The sequence below is a fragment of the Opisthorchis viverrini genome (assembly GCF_000715545.1).
Source record: "Opisthorchis viverrini unplaced genomic scaffold opera_v5_398, whole genome shotgun sequence".
NCBI classification, from domain to species: domain Eukaryota; kingdom Metazoa; phylum Platyhelminthes; class Trematoda; order Opisthorchiida; family Opisthorchiidae; genus Opisthorchis; species Opisthorchis viverrini.
In genome coordinates, this window is record NW_008752057.1 from 188,321 (window position 1) to 201,339 (window position 13,019).

General features: G+C 41.1%; 1 protein-coding gene across 1 annotated transcript in view; it reads left to right on the forward strand.

Annotated features, from left to right (window-relative positions):
* Nucleotides 1-3,631: 3,631 nt before the first annotated feature.
* The window catches only part of T265_10723 (hypothetical protein), a gene marked incomplete at both ends in the record, with an annotated part of 92,346 nt that continues 82,958 nt past the window's right edge, over nt 3,632-13,019 (forward strand). The window contains one exon of the mRNA XM_009177183.1: nt 3,632-4,342. Coding sequence (XP_009175447.1) covers nt 3,675-4,342 — 668 coding nt within the window. The remainder of the gene's footprint in view (nt 4,343-13,019) is intronic.

Below are 13,019 nucleotides of genomic sequence, written 5' to 3' on the forward strand. Positions count from 1 at the left end.
TGCACCGAAAGCTATACTCACAAAATCGTGCACGATTAGAACGCACATGGTCTATCTATAAACAGTTCGGTCTTAGTAACAGTGTTTCAAGTGTTCAAAACCCAAAAACCTTGTCAGGCAATTAATAAAACAATTTACACTAGTACATGGAAAATATTGGGAAATGAAGTAAAAACCAGTATTTGCTTTACAAGTTGTGTCATATTTACTGTGCAAAAGTCGAGCTCTGGAAACTCAGTACCATTCGTTGCCTAACCGAGCACTTGCGGGAGAAATCAGAAGCACATTACTCAGTATAGTTTTGGTAAGAATAAATGTTTCAAGAAACCATGTTTTGGGAGAATAACAACGCACAGAGTACTTCATACACATAGCTTGTAGAAAGAAAAAGACTGGGTAGAAAACCGAAATAAGTTCGATCTGGGTGAGATGAAAATTATGGTATTGCACATTTTCTATACACAAGGCTAAAAGTGATGGTGCTCGTGATGGCTTACAGAGGTCAGCATTTTCTTCTAAAGGTGAATTTTATGTTGAATTGGTTTCCTATTTCATCCAAACTGTGAGGAGGAAGGCGGGGTTTATGGATATGCACAACGATGCCCAGCCTGTTTTCATGCAAGCAACACCGAAAAAACGGAGAACCACACGTTCATGAAGGGAAATATGTGTTCTCAAATTTAGTCAGTAAGGGTTGTTTGATTTTTTTGGTGCAGCCGTCTTGTGAATACCGCTTATTAGTGAAGATTCTCATTGTCCTTCATCGAGTGAAATATTCAGCCAAAAATTAAAAATGAACTTCTGTAGGTCACGTTTTTCCAAATTGTCTTATTATTTATAGATTAGTGTAAGTTCACTTTGGTGAGAGAGGAACATCCCCAATGTTAAATTTAGATATCCTACTTAGATTGGTACTGTTCAGTTTTCCTAAAATGGCATGACCTGGCTTTAGGGACTTCAAAACTTTGTACCCAAACGCCTAGATGTTCGCTCTGACACAAGCTGACTGCTGTTAGGATGTCAAACTAATACAGAAGCGCTTTAGAGGACTGCGACACTTTGACCTCCTCATGAAACTCTCTAGCGAAAACGAACAGTTACGAATAACGTCTTCAAAAAACCTTCCTTATGGAATGCAAACCCCAGAGATGATATTACTGATCACGAAATCCTCACGTATGTGAGGTTTTTATTCGTATTAAATTTCAACTCATCGTCATCAAACGTCCTTCGAGCTGAATTTCTGGGCAAAAGCCACTGGCTTTACCTCTCGAGTAAGGTGTCGGATGAACGCTTCACACAAGAAACGGATTAATATCCGTGTGGCTCGCCGTTTAGCTACTGAACCAGGCGTAATTCGGGTGACACTTGATTATTTGAACTAAATAACACTACTCTTGTGGACCTGGCGTGATGCCGAAGATTTATCAGAACTAGAGTAACTGCGGCCAGTGTTTGATAGTCAGGCACAAATCAGGCTATTTTCTACCAAACCATGCTTCTATCGACCGGTAGACATAGCTCGGAGATCCAAATTGGGTGTAGATTCTCATTGGGCTCCTGATTCTTCATCAAACCAATACATAGTTGTTTATGTGGCTGAGTTCTTAGAAAGCGTGCAAATAAATGCTACAGCATAAAATAAAAATTCTCAGCTCCTAGCTTGGTTTCTTCTAGGTTCTCCTCGAACCACAATGATTATGATAAAACCTCTGGCCATTCTCGCTCGTGGTCATATTGTCAAGATATCTAATGTTAATGTCACATGCAGATGAAGCGGTTTGTATGCAACGACCGAACAAAAAATAAGTTGTCTTCTCCATTTTTCATGGCGACATTTTTTCAACCTTATCGTAATTACTTCCTAACTGTGTACCGATTGGGTTTAATTAAAAAACATCCCTTAAAGTGTGTGCACTTCCCGCACCGGATTTTTTTTGGATTCCTCTCGGTGTTGACATTTTTGCATAAAAACAAAGACGCGTATTAGGCATCGCCGTAGGAGGAAAACCTCATATGCATTAACACTGGACCTAGTTGACCAAGGGTGTCCACTGACGAAAGATTTCTTAAGCTGTCTTTTTCCCGGAGATGCATTGTCATCCTGAGTACTAGCACTTCTGACATGGTTGACAGCTGAAGAGAAGCTCTTGCGATATCCAACGCCCAAATCAAGACGGCCGTGACAAAATGTGGCATGCTTTAGCCCAGTATATCTGATTTGCGCTGTCATTTTCTAACAATTTTGTCTTTGATGGAAATGAATCTATGTCAGTAAACTGAATCTCACTTTATAGAAAAGTTACAACTCAGGTGCTCTGCGTGCATCCCAAATGAGTCAGCGTTTTTCAGTGTGATCAACGAATATAGCTGAGATGTCAGTTTTATGATGTGCATTAAATGTTCGGATTTTACTTTTGGAGAAGCTCGGTAGCCTTATGCAGACAGGTCAAAGATTTGACCCGTCACTGAGTATGACGGGCATTCAATATGAGTGAACAATTTGGTCATTAGGAAGCTAACGGTCCGCACCGCGCCACGAACCTGCCATGGCTTTGTGTGAGATTTAAGTGATCTGGTTACAAATAAAATGGACTGCGCATTCATACTTACCCCACTACCTCAAACATTTCACGGTGGAACCTAGTCAAGTTTGACAGTAAACCTACAGTCCAATGAACATATTGATAGTAACAAACTTACCAATCTATTTGATTGCACACTGTAAAAACATTGAAGTTGTGTTGGACAAGCAAGGAGGAGCTTCATTTACTACATTGTTTGTGCAATCTCACATGGCTGGACACCCGGCTACTGTGACAACCTACACGGCCGAGCTGAGCTTACCACGTGTCAGATCATGCACATGAGGTGCATCAATATTTCCCGTAACCTGAGGTATACAAGTTTCGATGAAAACCTTTAAACTTCCATCCACAAAACTGCTGTCCAAGTTGAAAGAAACTAACAACCCCTCAACAATTGTTTCTTTAAGATCGAACCATTGAAGTTCATCACTGTGTTCACCAAAAAGGGAACTTCCGACGTGACAATACACACTGATTTTAGGATCAACCCTAATACCAGTATATTACCAGTAATTTACAGGAAAACAGTTGGGTTGATGTGTGCCACATTTCTACCACTGGGCGACACATGTGAAGCGACTGCCTCCGGAAGCGCAGAATGATTCATGCCGGGGTCGATTGTATGCTGTCATCAGTTTTTTTCACGCTTGATAGATTTAGACGTAACCACGAAAACTGGGGCCGTAAATATACACACATCAGTACAGACATAGGCACAAACTGCATGCACCCGAACGCAGCGCATGCCTCATTCTGCCAGTGAACACATTTTCAGAGGTTGTGTTGTTTATGGAACTAAGGGGCATGCGCGGAGTTTATCCTCCTCTATCTAGCTTCCTATCGTGGATAAAACGACATAATGGACCAATCAGCGTGAAGCTATTAACAGTGTAGCCAGCCGATAATAATAGATGTCACCAAACTTAGCGGCAGCAACAGCCGCAGTAGTGCTAGAACATGGATTTAAACTCTGTTCTACCGCCGTCGACGAGAACGCACCATATTCAAATATCCCATGAAACTGCGAGGTTGCATATTTCCAGGCTTATGTAAAATATCTGGCGGAACCTATTCTTTTGTAAGAATATGATTTTGATTTTGTTCCTATTTTGCCAATGCTGGATCACCTTGGTCAGTATTCAAACTCGATTTGACCGGTACTCACTGGGTGGCCTAGTCCAGCTAAGTCACACCTGTGTGGTGTACGATGAGACGCCAGGGAATCGCGTGCTATCAGACGACTTGAATGGAAACCCATGCTCCCTACTCTCTCCAACTCAGTTCGTAATGGACGGCGGTGGGGTTTCGGTGAACACAAAGATTATTTCGACAGCGAATCCACTGGCACACTACTTCACTATACAGCCCATAAATTTTACCGTGGTAACCACACAGCGGATTGACAGAGAAAAGTTTTGTGTCAAATACGCCAGTGGCAGTCCCGACGGAGGACAATCTGCTGGGATTATTCGTTGTTGTGCGAATCGCAGGCGGGACTGTGATTTATCTGTAACAATTTTGGTACAACTTTCCAGAACACAATCAAGACAACAGATGAATGCTTCCCTTGATCAGCTGGAAAAGCAGTCACATTTTCTGCGACTGTCCATTCGGTTGGTTGATATCAATGACAATGCGCCGCGATTCCAGGCGCCTACAAAACAAATATTTGTCTCAGAAGGAATTAAGGTGGGAACGCGGTTACAGTTACCGCTCGCGGAAGACGCCGATTCTGAAGATTACGGTATTGTAAGGTAAGTAATTTTTTCTGGATAGCAAAAAAATACGGTGTAAGGATCTACTACGAACCGTTAATTTGCCCTTTGTAACGTGATACCAGAAGCTTTTTCTATCATTTTACTCAAATCCGGTGAAACATTGTTTTGACTAAAAGTTGTTGAAATGGTGAAATTCCACATTTAATCAACCTTATTTAAAGTACTTTTATTTTAGATTTTCCGCGAATTTGTCTATTCTCTAATCGTCATTCACACATCTTCAACCGTTCGCGGACAAAATATCCGCGATTAAAAATGTGCCAACAATATACCAAATGTGGTCATTTTATCAGATAACCGGTATTATTTGATCAAGAGTCTTCGGAGATGTTTTACTTTTCCTTGTAAAAAAACAGGTTAGTGTGGAGTTAGAAGTCCCCTTTAGCTTAATAGTGCAAGGCCCATTAAGCTTTCGATCAACTCATTTAATAAATGCACACTGTGGACTCTGGCCACCGTGATGATGTTGACTGGGAACCGTGGAATCTTTGGACACCGTCAATAACGGGAATTAAGTTTTGCATCATTCGGTGAATACGCAGCAAGGCATTCAGCCTTACTCATTTAGGAAATCGACTTTTGGATCATTGGTAAGTGCAGAGTAGGATCAAAAAATGCTTGTGATACATGTAATAAAAGTGTGTTAAATACAGTTTACCCATTTAAGCTAACGAGATGCAGTCAAAAGGGTAACCAGGTCTGGATATGGGACTACTGTCCCTTCGATAACCAGCTACAATGGAATCGTCATGGTAAATCATTTTCACATCACTACTCTCATTTAACTCCGGATGTGCATAAAAAGGCAGCCCAAGTGATAAATTGAAACCGCGGGTTGAAATAACACTCAGCTGTGTTCATTATGTCTTCATTTCTTCTGCAAACTCGTTGCCCGCACAAGCAAGTAGTTTTTACGCAAAAAACAGCTAATTTTCATGGCTTCGTAATGCAGGCTGTATGAAAAACCCGCTGTGGTAGGGGGGTCTTTTCAACAGATGATAGCCGGTTGGTTACTGTTCAAATGTTGTTGCAACTAAAACTTGTACTGAAACTGTAACCAATCCACTGTCCCATGAAGTTCATGAATACTTTTTATATACTTTCAAAAGTTATCTGAAAGCGGTGATTTGGAATGTACTACTGGACTCTTTTTATGAGACCAGTCTTCAATTGAAACGTTTTTCCTGAGCTTTGAGCGTACATAGGGTTTCTCATGTCTACTTGAAGTGAATGTTACGCATGACTGTATTCTTGCAAATCCGTAGAATAGGCTCACACTGTCTCACTGAGATAGTGGTTTCGTATACATGTGTCTGCTTCCGTCAGGCGTTTGATCGTGAACTGGTATATTTTGAATTCCCTAGCCAGATTCAACCAAACCTTGATAGTATCCCATTGTACTGGCAAAGTTTATATTATATATTGAAACTTGAAAACCGTGAAGCAGCTGAGTGCCACTCTACTCTAACCCATAAAGTATTCCGTCTGAATTCGAAAGTGTAGATGTAGCATGTTACGTCAAATGACCCAGCAGTGCAATATACAAACTTGGCCTGATCCAGTCACCAGACGTCCATAGACTATTCGGGCTACTTCAGCAAAACTTATTCTGACCTCAGCAGCCTAACGTGACTGAAGAAAAATGAATCTTAGCTGTCACTAAGAGCTCCTTTCCAAACTTACTGTTTTCCTCCAAAAATCATTTCCAGTATGCTACTAAAGTATTTCGCGACAGAGGTTTTGCGCAGCAAACGATTTTTTCAAGATGAACCACATCAACAAAGGTGGCCTCATGTCACACTACAGATGATGGTCAAGGAAATAATTAATCATAAGCTTTTATTTGGATATTTAGTTAACAGAGTAGCAGACAGTTGAACCGATTTGTCTTCCGCCTACCTCTGTCTTCCTAGGGCAAAATCAGCAGTTTCCTGATCGGGAAAACTATTTACTGCGTCACCTTAAAACATGTGACATTCTGTTCGAATGGAATTTCCGATAAGTTGCCGCAGCGGATTAAGCATGCAGAGGACCACTGTTCCGCTTGTAACCGATAGGTGGCTACAGGGCGATATAACGGAAAATTTATAAACGCATCAAGATTTAACCCGGATAAATGAGTGGGCGCGGTAGGTACGGTTGATTCTCTTGCACCGGACACATGATATGAAGCCGTCGATGGTGAGCAGTACATAAGCTGATGTAACCACAACAAAGCGGCTTAGACATACACAGTATACTTAGGCTTTTAGATCGTAGTATTGTGAAACAACTGTTTATACACACGTATATATATATATATATATATATATATATCAGATAGCATATTCTATGTTTGGTTAACAGGGGTGATTGAAAGATGTCACTACATTTTCAGCAACTCTCAACTAAATCCAGACTGCTTTTGGCATCCGTAGCCAATAACTACTTACGCTTGGTGTGCACCTGCATGCACCCCTGCATTTTACAGATAAATAAAGGCTAATGCAATCGGAGAAAATGTATTATTCAGAAACCCTAGGCTCCTGTTTGTATTCCTAAGGTTCCGTCTGATCAGCTAGTTTCGCCGTCAGCAAGCTGATATATCTGTTTGCAACAATCCCAAGCTTTCCTTGTGCAGTACGTGGTACATTTTTAGTGCTTTTGCACTAAAGTAGATTGCCTATTTTTTTCAAAGCTTGCATCCTGGAGTTCCACAAAGATTGTTATGTTATCTGCTCACTCCCTAAATTGTGGACTCGTCGAAGCACATATCAAAAGAATCACAAATTATTTTGGGGGAAACTTTATTATGGGTACTCAACAGCAAGAAGTTCAATCCATACATTAAACTTAAAATGAGGACAGTTATTCGACAGCTTGAGACCTTTCTTCGTGTGGATCAAATGGTGGCACCCATTGGTGCAATTAACCCTTTACCGATAAGATTCATTAGCTAGAGACCATCAAACCCGAGTAAGCTTGGAGACAAAAACACTGGCTCGGTAAGGGCTTTGTCCGAATTGCTGCATAGTTGCGATTTGTGACTTCAATTACAGGATGCATTTTAATTACGTGAAGCGTTTGATTATGCAGGAGGTCTAGTCCGGGAATTTTCAACCAATTTATCCAGGTAGGGGATAGATGTTTTCATTTTCAGAATAAAGGAACTCATTTTGGCAGAGTTACTTCGCCACTTTTTGTGTGTAAAAAGTCAAAGCTCTGGAGGAAAATGCAGTCGTGGTTGTAGCTAGGATTATCGTCCATGTGCGTGGTCCCCCAAACTCATCTTGATCGAGTTTGACGCCTTGATCATCTTGTTCAAGGAGCTTCCATTGAGGATACCTCTTGGGTGCCACATATTTTTTATCTGTGTGGGTTTGTACCTGATACCCCAATTTGTTGAGGAGGCGTGGAAAAAATTTAAATGATCGTTTGCTCGGCTTACTTACTCAATCTTTAAGTTTCGTTGATGATTCCACGTTGTTGATAATTGCACCACTTTATGTCAAATCGACCGATCTACAAGCGTACTGCACAAGCTCCCCGGTCCTTTGCCTCGGGTTCTGTTCACTCTGGGGTGCTTGGTCATTTACGCTTTCTTGGCTTTCATTCTCCGTAACTTGAATCGTCGTCCCCGCCTCAAAACTTCAAATTCTTGAAGATCATTCCTGTGTTCCATTCTTGCTGAGTCTTTCAGTGACACTCGATAGTCATCTGTGCTTCTCGGGAGCCTGTTCATTTTCCTGAACTTAATCTCACACACCGACGCTTCATATACCAGTGCCTTATGAGATGAGGACTTTTCAGTGGATTCCAAAATTATTCTAGTAGTTTGAAAGTAACACACGCATTATGATTTAGGTAGTACTTGTTAATAGATTCGTGGCTTCTCTACGTACGTCGTTATAATCCACATCTCGGAGGTCAACTGTGCGCATAGTGAAAATGAAAACTTTTCGTCTATTTAGAAGTTGGGACCCACTGACTGGCACACACCACAAAAAGTACACGTTTACGTTTATTTCGACATGAGTTTGAGACTTTGTAGAAAAAAGCTTGACTAAATTTCACGGTTTAATTATTAGGTAAATGCGCTCATCCGGCCAGTAAACTTACGCTCTAACCACTTGAGCCATCTAGCCCCAAACGTTTCCTCTAGTGAGCTCTGTAAGTTTTCGCTTCATCAAATACCCTTTTAAAAACAGTATACGACGATAAGATCTTCAAAACAGTAAGTTATCAGTTTCAATTGAATAAGGTTTTCTAGTCAATTCTACAAAATTGGTACAGTCATCCCTTAACTATGCCTCAACTGTGGAGTTTTGAACAAGCTGAGACAAAGAATAGACCATGAAATCTCTAAGGAACAGGTGTAACTTCCTGGCCAATATGAAACCGTACCTTCTGATAAGCTTTTTTAAAAGCTTCACCTACGTAACTGTTTCGCCCACAAAACGATAAAGAAACTTTTTATCCCAAACTGTTGTGGCCCAAACACTATTCTCAGTAGTGCACCACCCAAAATGTTTGGGAATAGCATATGTTGACCTCCGTAAACCGGAGAAAAAATGTCGCGTAGGGAAGAAAATGGGTGTAACGTCGCCAGCATCATCGTCATCATTCACAGTTCCTTCGTCCAACTATGTGCAAGACAAGCACGACACTAATTAACTCGTCCTAGTGGGCAAAACAAGTGTGGCCGGATTGCTTGCGTGTCACGTGCAGGTAAGGACATCGTTTTTGTGTTATATGAAGCCCCCGGAAACATAATGGGGCACGTTGTCTTTGTCCCAGCAAACGGAAACGAAAAACAAGTATACATTTTCCGCGTATGAAATCACACAAGGGATGAAAGGGAAAATAAAGTCAAATATATATGAACTTCGCTACAAAAGGGTAATTTCGACCTACAGTCACTGACCGTAAAAAGTATGGCCTTAGTACTAGCGCTTCTAAACACTGAGTAGAAAGTATTTACAATCGGGGAGGATATTCTGAGGGACTTGTTTCCGGACAGTGCGAGTAGGGACGCCTAGTTTGCAACATACGTCCTTCCTTGTTCTCTGAAGGATTATTCATCATTCACCTGAAAATAGTCTATAGAAGTAACAAATTTTGGGGCACTTGCAACTNTCCCACATTTCTACACAATACACACACAATACAAATGAATCCTTGAGCCTCCGCTTAAGGGTGCAGTTGACTAGGTATCGACTTGTGAAGGGCAGAATATATCCGAAAATTTTGTCAGCTCTTTGCATACAGGTGGATTTTTCAAGGCTGGACGCTAAGAAGGCAATGCGTCCAAGTACTCTAGACACTACCAGTTGGCTCGAAGTTCCCAGCAGAGGTCGCATTCTAGGTTGACAACATGCAGCAGATCGGCAGACAGACAGATCGGCTAAATACAACACAAAATGTTTACATAAAGAATTACTTGATAACCGAGATTCACTGAACAAGGAGGATCTGTCTGAAGTCCAACGTCCTTTGAGCTACCGGAGATGTACGCTACGCAGCCGTACGCTTCAGCTTGAATCATCCGAAAACGACAAGGCGGCAAGCCCAGAATAGACTTGTTAAATGGTGTATTAAGTTCTGCATACGGATCCAAATTTAGAAGAATGATAATAGCAGACAACCGTCTGTCCTGGACCACCAGGCAACGCCAAGCATGTAAAGAGCCCATAAAGGCAGAGGACTTATACTTGAAACTTTGTCCAATAGGAAATAAAGCGAAATAAAGTGAGCATGTAGCGGAGTTCACTATTCCCTGAGTTTGATAGTATGTCGACCAACATATGAGCAGGAATATAAGACAAAATTTGGGTAAGGATTGTTCCAGTATAATTGTATTTGTGGACAGTTCGCATTGCTTTTCCCTAATGCTGCAAAGTACGATACCAGTTCTCGATTCCCATAAAACGCAAGAATTTTGTTAGACCGTATGCAGACCCTATGGTAATTTGCCCACTCTTCTTCGTTTCCACTGGCAACACAAATGATGGTGTAGACCGGTTTGTCAGAAGGTGTTTGCCAAAGCGTAAGCTGATTATTCATGGTATGGTCTAAGAAACTGCCAAGCAATACTGTTGGGAGTTGTAGAGTGTTACGAAGAAATTGCACTGAGAAGTACAAATGCAAGCAGCATGAATCAAACACAGAATCTTTAGCAAAACTTAAAAAACCGAATTTCCGCTAACCGGGCAGGTGTTTTTTCAACTGAGCTGCAGCTAACGCTCTCTATCTATCAAGCTTATGCCTGATGGCCAATTTATCAGACGAATGATCTTATGGAATGTTCGATTTACAAGGGTGATCACAAATGGACCTAGGGACACTAGCCGTTACTCCATTAGCTAGAAGTATGGCAATTTATATGTAAGATTCGGATACATAAATGAAACGCGTGCTTCCTTTAGGTTAGTCTGTAAAGACTCTCTTTTGCAAGAGATGTAAGAACTTAATAAGACCAAGTAAACAAGTGCCATCTCCTAGCGCCTCCACGTTGGCGACACTTCTAAAGTCTTTCGTTGCGCGGCCATAAGTTCATCTCTAATATCACACTGTCTCGATAAAGCGGTGATTGTGCATTTAAACTCAAATTACAGCGAAATTTGAGTTTATTGAACACATACTATCAGATTAAAACCGCTGTTGTGTGATTTGCGAGAAACAATGGGTCCTTTTAGATGTGGGTCCAAAACCCCATTTAAAACCAGCGGAAACACTAGCGACCGAACAACACTTTTGGGCCTATCAGATGAAGCTGTTCGTTGTTTTGCAGGTTTCTTTAAGATCACTGTGAAAATTTGGTATTCTTACCTGATTGGCTCTGTCTTAATAAAAGTGACAGAGATGACCGGGGGAACATGCGGTCCCTGTAAGACTAATAGGTGGTGGTGTCAGCTCCTGAAGAACCAGATACACTGATACGCAGCAACAAGTCGGTTCGATGTAGAAGCTTTGTTCTTCAAAGGTTTTTCGCGGAGATCCTGGACGGTACAATTATAAATGATGTATAACAGAATAGTTTTGGAAGGGTATATTGGGTGAAAATATCGAAGATGTCTTGGAAGCAAACCGAAGTCAGATTTTTCTTGCCGAAGCACCATACCCAAGTGCATAAAGGTCGGAACGGTATGGTTTTTACATGCTGGTCTGTATGGCCACTTTCAAGTTGAAGATTTGCGATAAATTTTTGACATTTTCTTGGTTTATTCATTAAGTTCAATGATGTTTTGCTCCTAATGAAGTGGAAATAGTTCTTGGATATGTGCAGGTTCTTTGTTGCATTAAGGCTCTCAGTCCCACATGCCTGGATCACACAAATGTGGCGAATCTCGCTGAAACATCAAAACATGTTTTGTCCAAACGGCCGCTAAAACTGTACTTGCAGTTTTGGTGCGGTGTCGTATACAGCCATAGATGGCTGACATAGATGGCCGACATGAAATCATATCACTAACCCCCACATAACTCAAACTTGTCCAAACGGCCGCTAAAACTGTACTTGCAATTTTGGTGCGGTGTCGTATACAGCCGTAGATGGCTGACATAGATGGCCGATATGAAATCATATCACTTTCCCCCCCACATAACTCAAACTAACATTGTTTTAACGTATTCAAACTACGTCACTTTGTTGTTCATCTTGATTCTACGGGAGATTGGAGTTGACTACATCAGGTTGAAGGAGAAACAGTAATGAGAAATTTGTTGTTTGTCTTTTTAATTTCCCATAGTGTCTAAAACTTTCCTCGGCACAAAATGTGATCTCAAAATATGCGAATGAACAGCAAATAGAATTGGTTGTCCGCAAAGCAACGTTAGCGGAGTGAACCAGAAAACATGAAGTTTATCAATGTTATCGAGTAATTAGTTATTATGTGTTGGCCAAACTTTGCTTGTTGGTAGGAAACCACAAATGGGGAAAATAAATTGGTTCAAATTTAATTCAGTTTCCACAGCCAAAACTCAAAGGTTTTTTCTACCCTCCTGCATTTGTAAAATCGCTACTTTGAGTTGACATCTTTGCCACGTCCGCATGACAAATTTGAGATTGGAGTGTTTGCACTTATCATACCTAAATCATCTTGTCTTTGCTCTCAAAAGACGTGTCCCACTGTTTCCGCTTACACTTCGCAAAACAGTTCACAGGCAGTTGTAGTGTAGAGTAAGTTGATGAAGAAGATAAGAGTTGATGTGATCACACCACAGATCACTTGTCTCCTTTGTTGAGGTTTCCAATTGATCAAGCATTTATTAGCAGCAAGCTGTAACCAAAAATGTCATACCATCATTTAGAGGCGTCTCTGCAAAAGCTTGAGAGATCTGTTGAGAATTAACAAACTGAAGCTTTCTACTTTCGACACGTAAACACAGAGGTTTATGCTAATAACCTGCCCCAACCTAAAAATGAGACCCGGGTGCGTGGCCCCATGTTTGGTTCCGTTCAGCCCTTGTGTATTTACCCTGATTTAAGCTGATTGTTCATCATACTGGGAGTAAAAGTGAGGAAATTATTTACAATAATTGTCTTTGTGTTGTATCATTTTAATTGCTAGCACAAATGTGGGTTTTCTTCTGGGGTATACCGTCCAATCAAACCGCTGAATTACCCTAAACATGCACTATGGGACGTATTATTCCACAGAAGTTGGCCAAGAGC